This window comes from Manihot esculenta, chromosome 2 (genome assembly GCF_001659605.2).
Source record: "Manihot esculenta cultivar AM560-2 chromosome 2, M.esculenta_v8, whole genome shotgun sequence".
Taxonomy (NCBI): domain Eukaryota; kingdom Viridiplantae; phylum Streptophyta; class Magnoliopsida; order Malpighiales; family Euphorbiaceae; genus Manihot; species Manihot esculenta.
The window spans coordinates 9,997,400-10,020,617 of record NC_035162.2 but is presented as its reverse complement, the minus strand read 5'-3'; the positions used below and the strand labels follow the sequence as shown (position 1 = coordinate 10,020,617).

Genomic DNA, 23,218 nt, shown 5'->3' with positions numbered 1-23,218 from the left:
TTTTATATGCATAAAAGAAAAAAGAAAAACTAGATAAATGTAATAAAATATTATCCTAGAATGAAGTCATCAGTAAGTTAAATTTTCAGTGGTAGTTAAAGAAAAGCCAAGCTTGATGAGCTATCAGAGTGAAGATTCTGCAGCAATTGGCAAGATATAGCCATCTGTTTTTCAGTGTTTTTAGCAGCCTTCTACTCATTTTTTTCTTGGTATTATTAGGTAACTGGTTCTTTCTGAGCTTTCTACACATAGATTCTTCCCTTTGACATAAAGTTGTTAGAATAAAATTTTTTCTTACATATATTATAAGCATAAATGTGAATGCAAAGACTGGGTTAGGCTCGATTTCATGCTTATCCTCAGCAAAAAGCATTGATAGTTATGAGATCACATGGGATTGAGAATGAGAAGGTGTTTGAAAGGAGACTGTGTGAAGGGATGATATCACATGACATGAAGGAGGTTGAAGAGGCCATAAAGAAGCTTGCAGAGGGTAAGAAGAAAGATTTCATAACCATAACCATGTGGGCTCAGAAAAACTTGCTACAACAGGACAACTCAATTTGCCCCCACCATCTTTGTCTATCCTCCTCCACTCCCCATGTGACCTTTATTCATAAAATAAAATCACCTTATTTTCTCAAATTTGGAGAAGATATGTATGGCCCATGGTGACTGATACCCATCAAATTCTGACCTCATCAAGGCAATTTTTTTAAAATATTAAGATACAATTTATATTTATTTTAATAATATTGAATGATGGGATGTTTTAAATATGTAAAAGAAATTATTATGAGACTAGCAAGAAGAAAGAATCCAATCCCACAATGAAGCATTGATGGAGCACAAGACCATAATATGTGAAGGATTTGGGTTGCAGAAGCCAATCTGAACAACAGATATTGTGGAACGCAGGGAATAAGTAGATAGGGACATGGTTCCCTGTAAAGCAAGATTTTGACCAAAGAGGTAGACACAGAGTGTCAGTCAAAGTAGATACAAATTTGAGACAGGAATTCTATCATGCAAAATATTACCTTATGACTATCCTGCACTCTCTTGTCAAATAGTATGGCCATGGGGTTACCAAACTCAAAGGCTGCAGCCTCAGCTCCAAAAATTTGACCGACTCAACAAATGGGTTTTCTTTTCTTTTTTTTTTTTTTAAAAAAAAAAGAAATCACAAGCAAATTTTTTACTGACATAATGTGTGGCAGAGAGACCAGGTGAAAAATTGATGGTCAAATGGTAAATGATAACATGTCCTTGGACAGTTGAGACAATTGAATTTGATTTGATAGGACAAGGCATCTCTTCTCTTGAGGCATGAGAGTTGAGGGTTCCACATGGAATATAAATTTTCTAATATAATCAGTTGCATATATATCGGTGATTTATATGAAATCTATCATAATTAATGACTATAGAGAAAATATCAGTCATGGGTGATCAAAATAATTGAAGGAACAAGAGGTTTAGCTGCCTTTTGCTGGACTTTTAAATCACAAGAGCATTCATGTTACAAAAGAGAGCAGCTAGAAAGAGGCATTTATTGAGAATCATAAATAGCTGGAGAGATGTAAGGATGAAGTATCTATTGCTTATTTGAGAATAGTAAGGATATTTATTCAACCCATCAAAATTTATTTGTCTTGACCAACATAATTAGATTAGTTTTCCTTATTAAATTAACTTTTCATTATCATTAGTAATGAAATTGAATGAAACTTGGAGGATTAATATCAAAGATTAAATAATTAATCTGTCCTTTTCAGACAAGAAAGATATATTAAATCATAAAGATCATTCTCCATAAATGCATCATTAATCAAATTTCAAAAATTTCTCTCTTCCTAATTGTGATGATCAAGGGTTTGAAACTAGGATAAAAAACAATAATTACAACGGAAACCAGCATGCAAGTATGATGAAGAGCCTTAGGCTGGTCACATCAATCTGTTAGTTGAACACGGGGACCAATATGCTAAACCATGCAATTTCTATTTTGATTAAACCCCTGCATGCCTTGAAAAAAAATTAGTCTTCAACTTTACGCAATCTCTATATGAACCCCTCCCCCCACCCCCCCCCCCCCCCCCCCCCACCAAAAAAAAAAAAAAAAAAAAGAAAAAGCTTATATAAAATGTTTCAGGAGCAAGATATGAAAAGACAGAATCATATCTAAGGATTTTTCTTTTTCTTTTTCCTACATAAACCACAGGCACCATCACTGCATTGCTAGTGATCTTAGCTTTGCTTTATTTGCTTTTGAGGCAAAAGTACTAAATTCTTGCTTACAATATTCCGGCAACCCTAGTTTAGTTTAGGAGTAAAGACCAACTGCTACAACTACCAGCTTAACTACCCATCATCATCTTCAAAAGGGCAAAGATTCTACAACCCCCAAAAGCTAAATCTATGAAGAGGGAAAAGGATTTGAATGCTGAGGGGAGAGTGTAGCGAAAGCAATTGATATCAAATTATCCACCACCCACATGCATGCAAAAGACAAGACATTATGGCCCAACCCACTTTCATTTGTATGCTTTGAAATTCATTTAAAAGATTTGATGGGTTATGCTCATTTCTTCACCTACCTCACCTAAGTTAGTGTTTTTCACTTATTTTTTTAAAGTACTTGTTCTTGTTGAGAAATTATTTATTTGAAGTGCAATAATTTATCACATTTCACCACTTCGCTTAGACTTCAAGGTTTTTAAGAAAAACACTTCACGTGGGGGTCCTATTTTCAGAACCGAAAAAAATAATTTAAATATAAGAAATATTTTAACATAAATAATTTGTTTTTATTATTTAATATTAAAAAATAAAATAAATTACTCTATCCATTTTATAATTTTTATTAATTTTATTTTTTCACATAAAAAATATTTTTTTATTAATTTTTTAATTATATTCATTTTAAATACATTAAATTTTATTAAATACTAAAAAATATTTTAAGAGATTTCATAAATATAAGATAAAATTAAATAGAATTATAATAATCAATTTATATATTATTATAATTTAAAAAAGTAAACAATAATGTTGAGATAAAAAAATAAAAAATAAAAATTATAAAACAGAAAAAGTAACATTAATAAGATTTAAAAAATAAAAGAATAATTTACTCAAATTTAAAAAGAAGAATTCATAGTTTAAAAAATAATTAAAACATTAGAAATTTATTTTTGTTATAAATTATTGAAAGTAAATATGTTAATATAGGAAGTAAATATTGATAGATGTGTCAGTTGCTTAATTTTAGGGATTGTATAACCATAGGTTTGATTTTCCTTCCTGTTTGGTTACCGTCTCTCATGTATAAATAGATTGTAATCTCTATTGTAATATACAATAAATATTATCTTTTTACATGGTATCAGAGCCTCTCATAGAGATTTTTTTTCTCTTTTCTCTCTCGTAAAGTTTTAAAATTTTTTTGGAGATTTAGGGCTCCGTTCATTTGGGTTATCCATAAAAGGTAACATTTGGATCTCACCATCGCTGGAGTCACCACACCGACTCCTTGTCAGATTTGAGGTTTGTTTGTCATTTGGGTGTTGGGTGGAAGTGTTTTATTTGGTACTGTTCATCGGACACTGTTCACGGTACTGTTTACGGTACTGTTCATCGGCACTGTTCACGTGGTACTGTTCATCGGTACTGTTCACGCTGGGTATTGTTTTCTGATTCTGTGTTTCTTTTGTCGCTATCGTTTTTGGGTTGGTTGTCCTTATGGCTGAAGTTAAAACCACCACCGTAACTGATGTGATTCCTATGATGACTAAAATCACGGAACACAAATTGAATGGATCTTCCGATCAGGGAATTTTGATATCTACAGATGAGTATGCACAATTCATCCAATACCAGACATCTATAAAATCTTCTAATTCCTCCTCTATCACTGCAATTGCCGAGTAAGGTAACTCTACTGCATGTCTTGTGTCTTCATCCTCCAAATGGGTTATTGATTCTGGTGCTACCGATCATATGTCAGGTAATTCTACCATTTTGTCCAATCTTGAGTCTCATACATCGCCTTCTTATGTTACTCTTGCTGATGGCACTAAATCGTCTGTCATGGGTTCTGGTCATGTCAACTTAACCCCTTCTCTTTCTGTATCCACTGTGTTATGTCTCCCTAAGTTCGCATTTAATTTGCTTTCCGTGAGTAAACTCACTCGTGCATTGAATTGTTGTGTCTCATTCTTTCCTGATCACTGTGTTTTTCAGGATCTTTCGACGAAGCAGATTATTGGTAGAGGAAGTGAGTCAGAGGGTCTTTACGTCTTGGATCAGCAACTACCTCGATCTCCTCGATCTCTGGTATGCTCCACGCGTTTAACACCTTTTGATGTTCATTGTCGTTTAGGGCATCCTTCTCTCTCGGTTTTAAAGAAGTTATATCCACAGTTTCATTCTTTGTCTATTCTAGATTGCGAGTCTTGTCAATTTGCCAAACATCATCGTTTACCTACACTGTCTCGAGTCAATAAACGGGCTTCGTCTCCCTTTGAGTTAGTCCATTCAGATGTTTGAGGTCCTTGTCCTGTTGTGTCTAAGTCTGACTTTAAGTATTTTGTTACTTTTGTTGATGATTTCTCTTGTACTACTTGGTTATTTTTAATGAAGAGTCGTTCAGAATTATTTTCTATTTTTTGTGCATTTTATGCTGAAATCCAAATCCAATTCAATACTTCCATCCGTATATTGCAAAGTGATAATGCTAAAGAGTATCTCTCTAGGGAATTTCAATCTTATTTGTTACAAAAAGGGATTTTTCATCGGTCCTCTTGTGTTGCCACTCCTTCACAAAATGGAATTGCTGAAAGAAAAAATCGACATCTTCTTGAAGTAGCCAGAGCCCTCTTATTCCAAATGAAGGTACCTAAATGTTTTTGGGCTGATGCTATATCCACTGCTTGTTTTTTGATCAATCGCATGTCTTCCTCCGTCCTTCATGGTGATATCCCTTATAACATTTTATTTCCCACTAAATCTTTGTTTCCTATTGAGCCACGTATCTTTGGTTGTACTTGTTTTGTTCGTGATGTTCGTCCACAGGTTACTAAATTGGATCCCAAATCACTCAAATGTGTCTTCATTGGCTACTCTCGACGTCAGAAAGGGTATCGTTGTTTTTCTCCTGATCTGAATCGGTATCTTGTGTCTGCGGATGTAACATTCTTTGAGTCCACTTCGTTTTTTCCGCCATCATCTGTTTATAACACCCAGGAGGAGGAAGATGACCTCTTGTTATACACGGTTCGCTCTTCGTCTCCTCAGACTACTCCTACACCTTTCGCTCATGTGCCAGGTCGCCCTCCCATCTTTCATTTGTATTCCAGACGCTTAGAGGACTCTGACTCCGTTCCGCTACCCGCTTCTTCGTCGACCGATCCTGCTCCTACTAATCCTTCATTGTCTGATTTGGATTTTCCCATTGCTCTTCGCAAAGGTAAACGTACTTGCACTTATCCTATTTCATTTTGTGTCTCTTATAATCAATTATCCTCCTCTTCTCGTTGTTTTGTCACTGCTTTAGATTCTATTTCAATTCCCAAAACTGTTATTGAGGCTTTGTCCCATCCTGGTTGGCGTGCTGCAATGGAAGAGGAAATGATGGCCCTTGACACTAATGGTACTTGGGAGTTGATGTCCTTGCCCCCAGGAAAGCGGGCTATTGGGTGCAAATGGGTGTTTGCAGCGAAAGTAAATCATGATGGATCTATTGCTTGCCTCAAGGCCCGTTTAGTGGCCAAAGGTTATGCACAAACTTATGGAGTTGACTATTCTGATACATTCTCCCCAGTTGTCAAGCTCGCATCTGTCCAATTGTTTATTTCCTTGGCGGCTACTCATGATTGGCCTTTGCATCAACTGGATATTAAAAATGCTTTTCTTCATGGTGATCTTCAGGAGGAGGTTTATATTGAGCAACCACCTGGTTTTGTTGCTCAGGGGGAGTTAGGTAAGGTTTGTAGACTTCGAAAATCGCTTTATGGCTTGAAACAGAGTCCTCGGGCATGGTTTGGCAGGTTTAGTGAGGTGGTCCAACAGTTTGGAATGAAGATGAGTAAGTGTGATCACTCAGTGTTTTATAAAAATTCTGATAGTGGAGTAATTCTACTTGTAGTATATGTGGATGATATCATTATCACAGGAAGTGACATTGCTGGCATCACATCCCTAAAAGAATTTCTTAAAACACAGTTTCATACAAAGGATTTGGGTTCCTTGAGATATTTCTTGGGAATCGAAGTTATGCGGTGTAAGAAAGACATCTTCTTGTCTCAAAGAAAATATGTTCTTGATTTGTTGGCAGAAATAGGAAAATTGGGTGCTAAGCCTTATAGTGCCCCAATAACCCCTAACCTTCAACTTACCACAGAAGACAGTGAGCCATTTGCAGATCCTGAAAGGTATAGAAGATTAGTTGGCAAGCTGAATTATTTGACGGTGACTCGTCCTGATATTGCATATTCAGTGAGTGTGGTACGTCAGTTTATGTCTTCTCCTACTGTTGCCCAGTGGGATGTTCTGGGACAGATTCTTTGTTACCTTAAAGGGGCTCCAGGACGAGGCCTATTCTATGGTAATCATGGGCACTCAAATATTGAATACTTTTGTGATGCTGATTGGGCAGACTCGAAAGTTAATAGGAGGTCAATTACTGGGTATTGTGTTTTTGTGGGAGGTAACTTGGTCTCATGGAAAAGTAAGAAACAAAATGTGGTCTCCAGTTCTAGTGCTGAATCTGAATATCGAGCTATGGCACAAACTGTTTGTGAAATCTTGTGGGTACGTCAACTGTTGGAAGAAGTTAGGTTCACAAATTCGGTGCCTGCTAAGTTGTGATGTGATAATCAAGCAGTTATCCACATTGCCTCCAATCTAGTATTTCACGAGAGGACTAAACACATCGAGATTGATTGTCATTTTGTTCGTGAAAAGGTCCAACAAAAGATAATATCAACAGGACATATCCGAACTGGAGAACAATTAGAAGATATTTTCACTAAAACTCTAAATAGGACTCGAGTTGATTATATATGTAACAAGTTGGGCATGATTAACATTTATGATTCAACTTGAGGGAGTGTTATAAGTTATAGAAAGTAAATATGTTAATATAGAAAGTAAATATTGATAGATGAGTCAGGTGCTTAATCTTAGGGATTGTATAATAATAGGCTTGATTTTTCTTCCTGTTTAGTTACCGTCTCTCATGTATAAATATGTTGTATAAATATGTTGTAATCTCTATTGTGATATACAATAAATATTATCTTTCCACAGTTTTTATAAAATAAATAGAGGATAAATCTATAGACATATTCAGCTCGAATTTTTTTTTTCATAAAATAAATAATCTGTACACATATTCAGCTCATACCTCCAATTCTTTATTTTTCATTCGGAGACTCTGCAGAAATAATTTAGAAAATTATATGCCATATCATATGAGTGTTCCATCACGAGAAACAGGCAACCCACTTAGTCACAGACACTTTATCTTCTACTCTAATTGGGCATCATTTAGCCTTTCTTCTACTGGACGCCAACTCCAAACTGATTTGAGGCACAACTATACTATAAAGCATAAGCAACTGTTACCATCGAAAGGAACACACCAACTACAAATAAATAGTATATTATGCATATCATACTTGTAAATTATGTCATATTTCTTAATTATATAAATTTCATATTGGAGTACAAAATTATAGCGAAAATAAGATAAGTTCCTTCATGCAATATTGTCACAACCCGCCAGATCCGCAGACATAATAATTGATTCAAAAACTCTACGAACCTCTAATGCTCCCATCGAAAATAAATTGTATTCAGAATCTTAAGGGTCAAGGGCAAAGCAAATAGTGTTCCTGGCACTAATTTGATTTCACAAGCTAGGAATTCTTTGCACCAAAATACAATCAACAAACTAAAAACAGTCTAAACAGCAGTTAACATGATAGACAACAGCAGTTTCTGCCTCGAGATTGCTGATGCTCACTGCTTAACACGAAAGACGACGTAAATTCAATGTGGCTGCCACTTGTTTCAGAATTTGCTCAGTTCTCAGTACTGAGATCTGGTACCAATATACCGGTCATATAGACCGATATTCTGGGGCGGAGCAGCAGGACGAAGCAATGCCCTCGTGTAAGGCTGATATTCAGATGGCTGGGAAGCATAATATGGGACATCATGGTCCAAAACACGATCCCTGTAAAGAACATAGGGATCATGGTGTTCAATCTCCCTTTGATGCCTCATTTCCAGACCTAGAGAAAATTCATTGCGACGCTCATGGATCCTTAAACGCTCAGGCTGCTGTCGATGCCTCGGCTCCAAATCTCGGAGTCGCACGTACTGATGCTCAACAAGCGGATCCCTTCTGTAATCGTTCATTTGCAAGTTCCCTTCATAAGAATATGATCTGGGAGGGGGCGCAACAGCTGATGCTGAGGGTAAAAGTGCACGCGATTGCAGAGGGGCAACAGGGGATGCATAAATTTCCCTTTTATAGGTGTCTTCCCTTTTGTAGGTGTCTTCCCTTTTGTAGGTGTCCTCCCTTCTATAGGTGTCCTCCCTTCTATAGGTGTCGCGGTGTCGCTTCCTAGTCCTGTCCTGATCAGCAAATCTACTGGTTTCTGTTCTGCGACTTCGTTTTCTGCTCTTATCTCGATCAGTAAATGTACGTGTCTGTGCTCCAGGATTTCTCTGCAACCCTTTTGAGATGGAGGTTTTGCTTACAGGTTGAAAAAGCTTGCACAAATTCTTCACCTATAGACAAGAAGCAATCTCCATCTTTTAAACAAACTAGACGTGGCATCATCCTTAATTTACCTGATGCCAGTAGCACCTTTTATAGGTATATTCATAATTAGAAAAGGTCAAACCTGTTTTGATGTCAAACGACAATCAAATTTGTTCTTCCGGTAGTAGTTCTCTTTGATGACCTTTTTGAACTTTTCCTCTGGCAGCGGCATGCAGTCCTCATAAACATTGAACCGCACCTACCATAATAAATCCTCTTATAACAAAAATATTTGATCACGAAACTGGCAAATAACACATATTTTCTAATATCTTTAACTACATGGTTGGGACAGAAACCACAATTAACCAAATCAAGATCCAGGTTTATCATTAGATCTTTTTTAAGTGAAAAAGAACAAGATGGTGCCTAAAGCAAATCAAACAACAGTGGTTGGCAATGCAATTAGAGAATCAAGCGTGAAATCAATTGAATGTCATAAAAACACTAACAGGAAGCCTTAGCATGACTTGACATAACATCAGTGTTTTTTGGCACACATATGCAGGATCCCTTGAGCTAAACAAATAAGAATGTGCCACATGCAATCTTCCAGAAGCAAGATGCCAATGAGGTGCTAATGTAGCTTTATATTGCTGAAAGAAGAGTGAGTTACGTTTTTCATCTTTTTAAAGGATTCTGTATAGCCCACATAAAGGCCCCTTTCACAAGCACTCCTGATGAACCTAGCATGAACCCACAACAATCTCATCTTCATATTAGCATTGACCATTCTCCTATTTTAAATTGATTACTTTGAGTTTGCTGAAATGATCAAGGGAATCACATGATTTCAGGAATATCTTGTCTGGAGCTACCAAACTTGTACGGTTTCTACGTGCATTAGTAAATAAAGAAATCCTTCCATCAAAACTTCAAAAAGGATAAACTAAGAAAGCAAGGACTGGGAAAGGAGATGATATGAAACGTTAAACATTAATCTGCCACCCTCAAACCCTCATAGTAAGTACCCTTCTCCCATAGAAAGCCATTGTTACAGGGCCTTCTACACGGATGGGCCAAGTCAAATTGGGGGTGCATTAACAGTATATTTTAGATGAAAGATGAAGCATGCAAATTATGATGAGGTGGCTGAGAATTCTGAAATGTTAGTTACTGGGGAATATATTCTGAGATGTTAATTACTGAGAATTCTGAGTTGATAACCAGTTTTGGCGCCTAAGAGTGTGTTTACTTATGGAAAATAGTTTTCCATTTTCTATTTTTCACTTTTTAAGAAAACTCTAGTTTTCATTTTTTACAGAAAATCAGAGAAAATATGGAGAATGCTTTCACCTGCAATAAAAAAAATCATGTTCTAATTAAAAATAAAAAATATTTGTAACATCCATAATTAAAAAAATTAAATCATTGAAAAATACTTAAAAACTTAGTAGTCTTCCATTAAATTTTCAGTAACAAATTAGTCCCTAAATTTTTATTTCTGTCTAACAAAATGGTCCTTCCGTTAAAAAAGGTACATATTGGTGTTAATTAACCATTAATTAAAGGTTATATAATTTTAATGACCAAAATACCCCTTCTAAGTGACATAATTCTTTTTAATAAAACGTTATTTTTATTCATTATTTTAATAATAAAAAAATTGAAGTACTATTTTGATTATTTTATCCATTACATATTAAAATAGCAACCTCTCAATTTTTATATTAGTAAAATAATCGATAAAAATAACTTTTTATTAAAAAAATATTGTCACCGGTATTTTGATCATTAAAAAATATATAACCTTTAGTCAATGGTCAACTAACATCAATATTTAATTTTTTAAAAAGGACCATTTTGTTAAACGAAAATTAAATTTAAGGACTAATTTGTCACCAAAAGTTGAATGAAGGACTATTTTGTGGATTTTATCAAACCTCAGGTCCAGTAAATTACCCTTTTTCAAATAATCATTTAAGTTTAATTGTGAAAAGTGTTACATGTGACAACATAATTTTTATTACAGAAAAGTCATTGACTTCCATTTGGAAAACAACTAGAAAACAGAATTATTATTGTAAAAGAAAACTTCCATTTGCAAAACAACTAGAAAACAGAATTATTATTGTAAAAGAAAACGGGAAAACACCTTACTAAATCTTAGCAAAATTTTGAAAACTAGAAAACTAGTTTGACATGTAAATCGGAACTGGGTTCCAATTGCCATAGAAAGTTCTTTCAAAAAACTGTTCCAATTTGCATAGAAAGTTCTTTCAAAAAACTGCTCCAATTTTCTAGAAGTGAAAGTTAAGAATTAGTTTGAGTCTACTAATGCCTATGAACATAATGTTTATAACAGAGGGTTTTTTCCCCTTTTCTGTAAAATTAGCTCCACTAGAAATTTGAACTTAAGACCTTACAACTATGAACACGACTAACTCTAGAGATGACCAAGTACCATGGTTTTAAATAACAAGCCGTTATGTAACAGATTTTGGAGGGGGGAGGGGGGAGCAGTTACCCGTTACTCCGTTATACAACGGCCCCCTTGGTTTGCAAGGGTTACGGCCGTTACACAACATTAACGGGCGTTACATACCGTGAAGTAACGATAACGGCCGTTACCGGTAACTGAAATTTGTTTAATTCCTCCCTCTTTTACTCCCTATTCTCATTTTTATTAGTTTCTACATTTTCCAGCAGCTTCAAAGACTATATATTTTAAGTTTTCTCTTCCCTTTCTCCATCAAATTTCAATATTCCCTGCATATTTTTCATATAACCTTAGATCCATCATAAACTACTATAAATCCAAGCTTATTTTTTCTAAGAAGTTAGTCAAATTTTATGTATTTTAGTTTTTTTAATTGTTATTTTTCCCTTTTTTTTTTAAATTGTGACTTAAAGTGTTAGCTTTGAGTTAAAATTGTACTTTCAACTATTAGTTTACTTGATCTATAAAAATGATGTTGATTTTTCTTATTTAAAACTATATGATTAACTTAAGTTAAATAATCTATATTTCATGTATTTATATTTATTACGCATTTGTATAAATTATTCTAAATTAAATCTAATCAATACAACATTAAGTTACAGGCCTGTTTCCATTACTCACGACCGCGATTTAAACCCATGCTAAGTACCAAACCTAATGCTTTATATTGAAATTTGAAAGGGGTAAGGACTAGCACAAATAAATTCTTTCACATGAAGATTATAATGCGATTCTCATGAAAAAAAAAGATTTGCAAGTTCATTCTAATTGTTCTTTTGTGATTGGTTTACACTGTTATTAACTAAAGATAAAAAGGCGCCTCTTAAATCTTCTTAAAGGGTGTTTTGTCTTTATAAGTTAGATAAACAAATTTGTAATATCTAAAAATAAGTTGTTTATAATATTTTCTTTTAACTTGTAATTGGATTATAAGCTAAAAAAAACTAGTACGAGATCAATTTTTCATTTTGATACTTATAAGCATTATACTTAAAAGTTATTTTTACTAAGAATGTTTACCATATTGCCACAATTTAATTTTAAAATTTCCCCATATCCCAATTTGATACCCATTTTAGTAATATTAGCTATAAATGAGTTTATAAGTTACTTTCTACCAAAAGTATCAACTAATTATCATCCACCAATAAAAATTTAACCAAATATGTAAGCTTAAAGTTTTAAAGATTTATAATTTAAAAGCACCCAATGCTTATAAGTTGTCTTTCATAAGCTAAGTTATACACCCTCTCAAGCATAAGCTACTTGTCAGGGAAAAATAAAGATAAGAAAAAGGTAAAATGCGAGAGCTTGCAAAATTTGCCTAAGAAAATCATCAACCATCATAAATTAAAATAAAATTGAAGTGCACTATGGCCACTAACCTGTGAGGGGAATGCAGACTTGAAAGCCTTTGGTTCAATATTATAACCTCCAGGTCCTGTAGCTTTGTAGATTCCATATAGCAATTTCAAATCAAAATCAAACAAAAATAGCTTCATGCCTTCATTGATTTGTAGAACAACATCTCTCTTGTTTGCGGGTAGACCTAAAACCTTGTAATGATAGCAATCCTTCTTTGTCTTAGAACTACACATAAATATCATCCCCGAAAGTTTGGCATTCTTTATTGCCTTTATGTTTGAAGGTTCATGGTCATTCTTATCCTTGACAATCACTTCATTCATGCCCTTCAAAGCCATCTTCTTCTTTGAGTCTTTTCCCCGCTTTTTCCTCCACTTGCCTATTTTCTTTTGGGAAATATCTTCTACTTTATCTTCACTCTTCGCTTGTTCTTTTATGCTTTCTTCATGCATCTCGTTATCATCAACATTGTCTTTATCATTCAAAGTTTGAAGGTTCTTGTTTGTAGGTTCTTGATCATTTGTATCCTTGACAATCACTTCATTCGACCTCTTCAAAGCCATCTTCTTCTTTAAGACCTTTTTTCCCTTCTTCCTTGGCTTATCTATTTTCTTCTTGACGATAGCTTCCACTTGTTCTTCATTCTTCACCTCCTCTCTAGCATCTTCCACAAGAACCACTCCTTCATTAGGATTCTCTTTGTTATTCAAATCCTCCATTGCATGCTCTTTCTCCTTGTCATGTCCTATAACCACATTAGAGACTTTTGCAAACTCTTCCTTCTCCTTGCCACCAAGAATCAAAATTGATTCGTCGCCATTTGCATTCATTGGATCCAAGGAAGTTATCTCAGTTTCAACATTCTCAATCTTATTATCATTCATCTCCACTTGCATATTTTCTTTATCCTCTTCACAACCAACAATCTTATCAAATTCTTTTGAAAATTGTTCCTTCTCTTCATCTACAAGAATCAAAATTGATTGTTCACCATCCACCTTCATCGTTTTTGAGGAAGCTATCTCAATTTCAACAATGCCACTCTTACCCTTATCCACTTCTTCCATCTTATCTTCTTTCTCCATTTCACCTTCAACATTGTCGTTGTTAGGCTTTGGCATTGAGCTAAGAGCATCCACCCCATTCATTTCATCCATTGCACCCTGAATAATCATATAGAAGTTTTTAATCAAGTATAGCTCCCTATTTAGACATTTATAGGTTAAACCAACTATAACAAATGGCAACAAAAAATAGTATTGCCAAATTGCATCCCCTTACAAGGAATTCAAGGAATTGAGCTCCTAGTCTTCTTGCTAGAATCTCTCAAGAACTTAGAGAACCTAGCACTTGGACAATATGGAGGAACCACATTAACATAATCATCCTAGTGATATAAAGAAATAGAAAGTTGCCTCTAGACACTTACAAGTTTGTACAACTTGTTATTACTGAATAAATTAAATCCAAACTATGGTACTCCTAAAAGCATGAACTCGAACTCTAAAATATCAAATTACATATGCAAGACGAGATTTAGTAGGAGCCAAAAGGAAAGCAAGGAAGAAAATAGAGACTACAAGTATAAGATTTTTTTGCTCAAGATAACTCGCTCACATTATAACTTCGAGCCATGTGAAATACATAATTCACAACATAGTCCTCAAGGTAAATAAAAGAATATGTTATTGTTTGATATACCATAACTAGGGCTGAAGCCAAAAAATTCTTTTTTAGAGGATCAATATTGTACACATGTAATTAATTTGAAAAATTATTAACTATACTCATTTTATTAATGTCATATATTCAAAAAATCATAATAGAGTACAATTGACTAAAATTTTTTAGAGGATGCCAATAACGTAAAAATTTATTGTATATATAATAAAAATAAATACTTCTAATATTTCACATTAACTATACCATGATAAAACAATAAATTATTTTCAGAGGGGCTAATGACAAAAATAAAACATTTTTTCCTTAAATGTATAGATACATAAGAAGTTGTATGGAGGTTGGGGAGGCCAAGGCTCCCCCTAGTCCCCACTCCCTTTGCACTTGACCATGACGATGTAACAAGGATATATTTTAAATATCTATAAGATCACCCAACCATGGTTGATACTATGCTACCCTTGTGCAATATCAGCCATAGGAGAGAGAGAGAAAGGAAGGAAATAAACTTTTTGAATTGATGATTTATAATCTATTAAGACATGCAAATAATAGATGGAAAGGAACCTATAATTAAATTATAGTGTAAGGAGAACAAATAGTCATTTGTTCTTCAAATCTCACATCCATGCTTCTCTAGAAGCACAAGACCTTATTTGGTTCACCAAGAATAATGATTAGGAACAAGAACCAAGTGTTCAATCCAATGATTTAAGTTCTCCGTTGACAAATATTGAAAAGAATCAAAATGAATGGTTTTCATTGGCCAACTTCATAACCACATATGGACTAGGTATTAGGAACAGAAAAAGGGAGACAAATCTCAATAACCAGCAAACTCCAAGTGTTACATGAGCTTGATAGTTATTATAAACGGAAAAATTCCTTCCACCGAAAGCCATGCCCAATAATAGAAAGGAAATTAGATTCACATAGCAAATCACCTAGATATTTCCTTCCACAAAACTAACCAAATCCATTCTGTGGCAGATCTAGGAAAAAAAAGTTTTGTGGTAAAAATACAAACATTTTTTAATAAGAGGTTTAATAGACCTCCCAATTGGATAAATACTTCTATCACTAAAAAAGTGGGTTGAATAATTAAATTATGAAGGTCAGTTTAAATAAATGCACATATACATAATAGTAACTTTTAACAAAAAAAAAAGACAAAAAAAAGAGGGGTCAATTGACCCCAAATTATCAGTATATTCCCCAATATATCCATTAGATATTTGCAAGTGGCAATCTGAGGACCTTTAAATTTGTTTGCATTTCATTTTTTCAATATATTGATCCTTGTCAACTCTATTATTATGCCATCCATGAAATCCTCACCAAGATTGCCATCATTGTGCTGTTTCTTGTTACATTTTTTACTCAACTAACAGAGTATGAAGTAAGGGAGAGGATGTGAGATGTGAAAAAAGTACAAACAGTCAATAAGAAAAGATACATCCATGTGCAAGAGGAAGAAATTTTTCAGAAGTAGGATTCTGTAGTTCTAACATCAACTAATCACTTTATAGTTAAATTTAAGGGAACATTTATTTTCATGACATTTCCTAAGAAACATTCATCTGTTAGGAAATATGCCAGTCAAAGTTTAAACAAAGTTCTTAGAGAATCAAGTTTTCCACTTTTCCTATTTTAATTGGACTTTTGAAAATAATTCTTCCAGTTCTCTGAGTTCCCTTTCTGAAGTTTATTCTTCATAGTAGAAAGTTAGAAAACATATTCACCTAAATGTATCTTTTCAAAAATTCTTATCAAGTTACGGAAATTGAAACATCCCACTTACTAAATTTGGACAAATAGCTGAAGACCATGTCAACTGAGTCTAGTTTTTCATGTTCTCTTGTTGAAAAATAAATTAGAAAATGTAGATAGAAAAACCTGAGAGAAGCAGAAACAATAGGCTGAAGGAAACGCAGGTCCAATTCCTTTAGAATGAAGCAGGCTCAACCACATGGAAACCAAATAATATCCAAAACGAAAGCATGTAACTCAAATAGTATCCAAACATCCTATACCTCAATAGGAGTTCTTAGAAACAACAAGCCACTCGAGGAACAATAGAACATGGAATGCAATAAACCTACATAGGTAGCAGCAATTGGATTCAACATGAATCTGTTAGTGACAACGTTGAGAGTATCTTAAGCACGTGAATTAGCCAAAAAGAGTCACACAAGAACGAAAACCCTAAAAAAATTACTAATCAAGCCCCGAAGCTACTAATTGTTACATAAAGTTTCCCCAAAATGTAAACCAGAACGAGTACAAAGCGATAGATGCATATAAAAAGATAAAATATATAACAAATTGGTTCCATTAATCAAGATGGAAGAAATCATACCCTAGGACAACAAAAATTCACCTAGAATTTCTTCGAAAAAGAAAATAAATGGTAAAACCTAACCTCCGTGAGATCGCTACCTCGCTAATGGCCGAAAAGAAAATCTGCAATCGGAGGACGATGACTCCCCTTGTGTTTCCAGTGAGAGAGAAAGAGGTATCGAGAATTCGCTATCGACTATAGAGAAAGAGGCTTATTGCAGTTTTGCAGATATTTTCCCCAACGTTGGCCCTAGAAAAATTTATACACGCGGAATCATCCCCGCTATGCTTATGAAGATGATAGCCAATATTTTCTGGATACCTGGCACGTGGGGGGGGCACGACGGCAGTTACAGTGTTGTGTTTAAATGTAATTTACTCTTTCCCCCCACTTTTTATTTTCTATTTAAAATTTTTACATAATGTTAAAAATTTAAATTATCTAAATTGTAATAAAATACTCGTTTAATTTATCGTATAGCTCTAATTTTCTTTCATTAATTTAATATTATAAAATATAGATAAATAAAAGATAGAAAATGAGATATTAATATAAGTTTAAAAAGTTATGAAAATAATTTTTTTAATAGTTATAAAGTTAATATTAAAAAATTAATTTATTTAAAATATAAATAATTTTTAAAAAGTTTCTGAATAAAAGAGTATAAATTAATATGATTTCTATTTTTTATTTTTCATTTAAAATTTCACTAATTACTCATTAAATTAAATTACGTATAGTATAAAAAAATACTCATTAAATTAATTAAATTACCATTTATTTTATCTAATTACTTAAATTTCAATAATAATTTCTTCATCAATCTATTATAGTCAATATTGAAATAAGATAAATTTAAAGAAATTATAAAAATAATATTATGCTATTTTTAACAGAAATAATAATAAAATTAAAAATCAGTATGAAAACTTATTGGCATACTTTTAATTCTTAAAATTTTAGTTAATAAATTGAAAACTATAATAATTTAATTTATAATGCAATTCCTAAAAACTATATATTCCATTTACTTAAAAGTATAACATTAAAAGTAAATGATTTAAAAATCATGACAAATTAATTATTTAAAAAGTAAAACTCAATTATAAAATCAAGCATATTTTAAAAACCTTTACTGCTATCATCCCAACAATATTATCTGCAAAAATCAAGTACTTTACTTTTTTTAATGGTAATAAAAGTTTGAATTTGTCATAATAAATAATAAGGTATTTTATAATATTTCAATATCAATATGCTTCATTTATAAAAAGTTAAATAAACGAAATTAGGAAAAAGAAAAACCAGTTTAAAAATAAATAATCACTTCATATTCTTTTCTTTTTAGAATAAGTAACCACTTCGTGTTCAGCTACAGTTTGTGGAATAGGGACCTAATGTCACATGCGAACAGTGTTAAATGATTTGACATAAATAACAAAGATAAAAGTTTAATGTTGTTGGGAGTTGCTAAAGGGACAAAGAGCAATTCAAGCTTTATAATTATTGAAATTAGTTTTAAAAAAACTATTGAAGTTAGTTTGACTGGAAGTGCTACAGTCATCTTTTTCCCAAAATTATGGAATAGTTTAAAATAAATCCCAAAAGAAAATGAAATTATAAATCATAGTCCCATTGCATTTTAAATTCTCCTCATTAAATTTGAAATAAAAAAAACTTTTGTACATATTTCCTTTGCCAAACTGATGACTGTTCACCGATTACAGTATACCATGACTCAATGTACCATTGATCTAAAATGCAAACAAGTTACTTATTTGTGTATTGGGTATATAGTGCATCCAATTTAGTTAAAACTTTCCCTTCAAAGGAGTAATGCAGCCATGCTATTGGCTATATATAACGAACTAATCCAACAATGAACAAAGAAGCAATAGGTAGAGAAAGGCTAAGGTTGATCCTCTGGTTATGACACAATTCTGTAAATTGTGTGATATCACACATCAAGGTTGTTTCTATTCTGCTAATGGACCAGTTCTTTTAGTTACAATTGTTGTAAAATTCTATATTTATAAAATTTTTGTTCCACATACAACAAACACAAATTTCTCCTTTAATTTATAAATGACTTTTTATTATTAGGCTTGTAAAGAGCGAGTAAGAAGAGCAAGCCTTAAAATAAATAGAACCAAATATTGTCACTTGGAAAAATGCACAAATCAAATAACAGGTACCTTGAGGAATAGAAAGTAATACCTTTACCTATTAGAGTATTAGTTGCTTTAGCTTCTTTTAAATGGAGACTTCGAAGCAAAAAGTTATATGGTACAACCTGATAGTTATGTTATTTCTGATCAAGAAAACAAAGTATGCAAACTTCTCAAATTCTATCCTCATATGGTTTAAAACAAGCACCCAAACAATGGCAAGTTCTGTTAAATGATGGTTTTTCCTCTGGTGAAGTTGATAAGTGTGTATATACAAAATGTATAAATGGTGAATCTGTGATTATTTGTTTATATGCGGATGATATGCTTATTTTTTGTACGAATTATGATATCGTTTGTAAAATAAAAGCTTTCCTTACCTCTAAATTTGATATAAAAAATACGGGAGAAGCAAATGTAATTTTGGGTGTTAGAATCATAAGAAAGAATGATAATATAATGTTATTGTAATACCCGGCTAGATTCCGGCATCGGAATTCCTACCTTCCGGCGGAATATCCGTTGGAATCTCGAATTTTGTCGATGCTAGAGTCTTCTAGAGGGGTAAAATGTGTTTCTAAAATGTTTTCACACGATTTTATGGTTTTTAATGGAAAAGAAATGAGTTTTTAAAAGATTAGACCAAGGAGGCATTTGCCAAGTTCGGTCGCCGAAAGTGAAGTTCGGCCGTCGAACATGGGAAGGTTTTGGGAGCGCTTTTGGCCTCCGAAAGCTTTGTTTGAACGAACCAAGGTTCGGCCGCCGAACCTCAAGTTCGGCCGCCGAACATGCATGAGTTTAGGGGGCACATTAGGCTGCCGAAGGTGGTTCAGCATGCCACCTATAAAAGAGCCCTCAGATCGGAAATGGGCGAGTTTTCTCCCCATTCTCGAGCTCAGGTGAGTTTTGGTCCTCCTTTGGTCGTTTTCATGCTTTCTTTACCCATCCCTCAAGCTTTCATGAGTTCTACCCTTGTTTTGAAGTTTTGAAGCTTAAATAGAAGTTTTGGAGCTTGGAGGCTTTGGAACTTGGATCCTCCACACCTCCGAGTTAGGTGTAATACCCGGCTAGAGTCCGGCATCGGAATTCCTGTCGTCCGGTGGAATCTCGGATGTCGAAACTCTCTAGAAGGGTAATAGGTATGTTTTCTAAGTATTTTGAATCTGTTTTACTGTGTTAGGTATAAAGCAAATGGGTTTTTGACTGGAAAACACAAAGGAAGGAAATGGCAAGTTCGGCCGCCGAAAGTGAGTTTCGGCCACCGAACCTTGCATGGTTTCGGAAACACGTTTGGCCTTCGAAGGTGGTCTGGCCAGCCACCTATAAAAGGCCACATGTCGGTGAAATGGATAGAAATTTCATCTATCAGCCGCCATAGGTGTGTTCCTCTCCTTCCTCATGTGATTTTTTATGTTTTCCCGTAAATCTTTCAAGGTTTTGAAGAGTTTTGTGTTTGTTTTGAAGTTTTGAGCTACAAGTCCAAGTTTGAGAGTTTGGAAGCTTGGGAAGGTTGGTTCTCCATCTTTCCACGTTGGGATTACCTATCCTCAAGTATTCTCCGAGGTAAGGGTAGATCCTGAGCTTCTAGCATGTTTTCTAAAGGTTTATGGAGTTTTTATGGGTAGAGATGCATGTTTAGGTTAAGTATGGTTGATGTGAGTTTTGTGCAAAAGCATGCTTATGAGATGCTTTGATGTTGTTGTTTGGGGTTTTAAGATAGTTTTAGACCCCTTTGTGTATGTACATGCGTATATGCGAGTTGTGGTTTGGTTGGTTGCATGTTTGAGTGTGTTTGGGGGAAGTTGTGCATGAGAATAGCAGGATTCTACCTACATGGCAAATCCAGGTTCGGCCGCCGAATGTGCTAAGGAGGTGGTTTCGGCTGCCTAAGCTCGCTTTCGAAGGTTTGAACTTTCGGCTCTGGAGCGGGATTTCGGCCGCCGAAGGTGCCGCTGAAGGATAGAGACTTTCGTCTCTGGAGTGCCCTTCAGCCCCCGAACCTTGCCCCCGAAAGGGTTCGGCTGCCGAAAGTAAAAGTTCGGCCACCGAAGGTGCTTGAGTTTCGTCTCTGGACAGGACTTTTGGCCGCCGAACCTGCCGCCGAAAGTGCCCTGTCCAGCCTTCTTTTGCATGCTTTATGTGATTGTTTAGGTTGTATTAGAGGGGTTTGGGGAAGTATGTTAGAGATGTTCTTGAGCTAGTTTGGTCCCTCATTTGAGTCCACCTGTATAGGTACGGACCAGAAGAACCGCAGAGACCAGCAGTGAGCACTGCACCAGAGGTAACCAAGTTAGACCAGAGTCAGCCAGAGGTGAGTAGAACTCAACTTCATCTTTATTTTAAAGAAATTAAATGCCTCAAGCATGTTCATGCATCATGCTGTTTATAGTAGATTGATTGCACTAGTTTCACGAATATGGCGCATTGCATAATATGATGACTATGATGATGTGGATGGACCAAGGCGACTCCAATAGCCCTAGAGATGTTGTAAGACCTGGCCGGGCCAGGCATACAGATGTTGTAAGACCTGGCCGGGCCAGGCATACAGATGTTATAAGACTTGGCCGGGCCAGGCATACTGATACTGGAGGGAGTTTTGGTGGTCATGTCCATCCGTGATATGAAATGTTTATGATGTGATGCATGTCATGAGAGCATGTAATTCATGAACTAGTTTTCAGTGTTTCTACTCACTGGGCTTTATAGCTCACCCCTCTCCCCTAACCTAGTTTTGCAGGTTCAGTGTGCAGGGGAGTCTAGCAGGGTACAGGAAGAGAAAGAGTAAGAGATGTGTAATAGCCTAGTGTGGACATGTAATGATGTAAAGAAAAATAATAATGTTAAGAGTTGTAATGGTTTTGTATAGTATTGTGCTTGACCCAGATGTAATGTAAATCCCTTTTTGTATACATGGTCTATGTATACATGGTCTATGATGTATATGGCTAGTTGATGAGTATGGATGACCAGGTTTGACATATGCTGTGTGGACTCAGCTAGTGCTTTGATGAGTGCTCTGGCAAGGGGAGTCTGTGTAATGAGTTAGTGCATGCACAGGTTGAACCATGGTATGAGATAGCAGTTTTACAGGTTATGTTAAACATGTATGGGGTTTTACAGGTACACAGAGAGTATAGCAGGCTTGCTACAGGTCCCGGCGACCTTAAGTCGATCTGGATCCTAGCGCCGGTAGCGGTCCGATTTCGGGTCGTTACATTAGGGATCGCACCAACCCTCGATCTTCAAGAGGTAAGTGTAGATCCTTGCTTCCCTTGGTGTTTAATGAAGTTTTAAGAAGTTTTAATGGTTGAGTATGGGTAGATATGCATGTTAAGGTTTTTGTGGGTTTTGTGCCCAATGTATGTTTATGTGCTGATTGTTGGGGGCTTGGACTAGTGTTTATGCCCTATATGCATGTGGGAGAGTGTATGCATGATTGGGAGAGGGCAAGTGAGATTATGGGTTGCTTTAATGGTTTTGGCGTATGTGGGTCATAAGCTATTGATGTGTGCTTTTTGATGTTGTTTTAGGAGTTTAATCTAGTTGTTAAGCTCCTTGATGCATGGTTAAGGATTTATGCATGTTTTTGAGAAGTTGTATGCATATTTAGGATGTTTGGAGGCTTGTTTGTGCATGAGGCTGAGTTCTGGATGAACTCAGGTTCGGCAGTCGAAGGGACTTTCGGCCGCCGAACCTGCCTGTGGAGGCAGCTTTTGGCTGCCGAACCTTGCCTCCGAAAGTTGGACTTTCGGCTCTGGAGGGGAGATTCGGCCGCCGAAGGTGCCGCCAAAAGTGGCTGAGTTTCGGCTCTGGAGGGACTTTCGGCCGCCGAACCTGCCGCCAAAAGTGCCATGTCCAGCCTTTTCTTGGGTATTTTTATGCATGCTTTGATGATATTTTAGGGGGTTTTTGGGGAGTTGTTTATGAGTTGTTTAGAGTGTGTTTGGTCCCTCATTTGAGTCCACCTATGTAGGATCGGACCCGAGGAACCGAGGTGTTCAGCAGTGAGTTAGCTGCTTCAGAGTTAGCCCAAAGCTAGCCAGAGATGAGTAGAACTGAACCTTATGTTTTTGTTAAATTTAAACCAAATGATTTAAGCATGTTCATGCATCACGAATACCATGTTATGTAATAGGTTGTTTGCATTAGAATTCATGAATATGATGCATTGCATAATACGATGATGATGATGTGGATGAATATTGGATGATCCTCTAGCCCTCAGTACGATATGATATGACATGGTATGACATGAGATGGAAAGACCAGGTGTGGCTTAATCGCCCCTGGCAATAAATTATATGTAAGAAAAGACCAGGTGTGGCCTAATCGCCCTGGCATAGTTGGACATGTTATGATATGAGATATGTAAGAAAAGACTA

The 23,218-nt window shown here is 35.1% G+C and overlaps 1 protein-coding gene across 6 annotated transcripts; it reads right to left on the bottom strand.

Moving 5' to 3' along the window:
* Window positions 1–7,834: 7,834 nt before the first annotated feature.
* LOC110604063 lies at window positions 7,835–16,931 on the bottom strand. Of its 6 annotated transcripts, XM_043954166.1 has the most exons (6): window positions 16,747–16,931; window positions 16,221–16,422; window positions 13,481–13,807; window positions 12,665–13,435; window positions 8,919–9,035; window positions 7,835–8,802 (listed from the first exon to the last, which is right to left on the bottom strand). In XM_043954166.1, the coding sequence occupies exons 2-6, from the start codon at window positions 16,293–16,295 to the stop codon at window positions 8,095–8,097; spliced, it is 1,998 nt and encodes a 665-aa protein (XP_043810101.1). In that variant the 5' UTR covers window positions 16,296–16,422; window positions 16,747–16,931; the 3' UTR covers window positions 7,835–8,094. The 6 variants fall into 6 exon arrangements, with proteins under 6 accessions (XP_043810101.1, XP_021597823.1, XP_021597832.1 ...); XM_021742131.2 differs by having other exon boundaries at window positions 12,665–13,807; XM_021742140.2 differs by having other exon boundaries at window positions 12,665–13,807; window positions 16,764–16,931.
* Window positions 16,932–23,218: the final 6,287 nt, after the last annotated feature.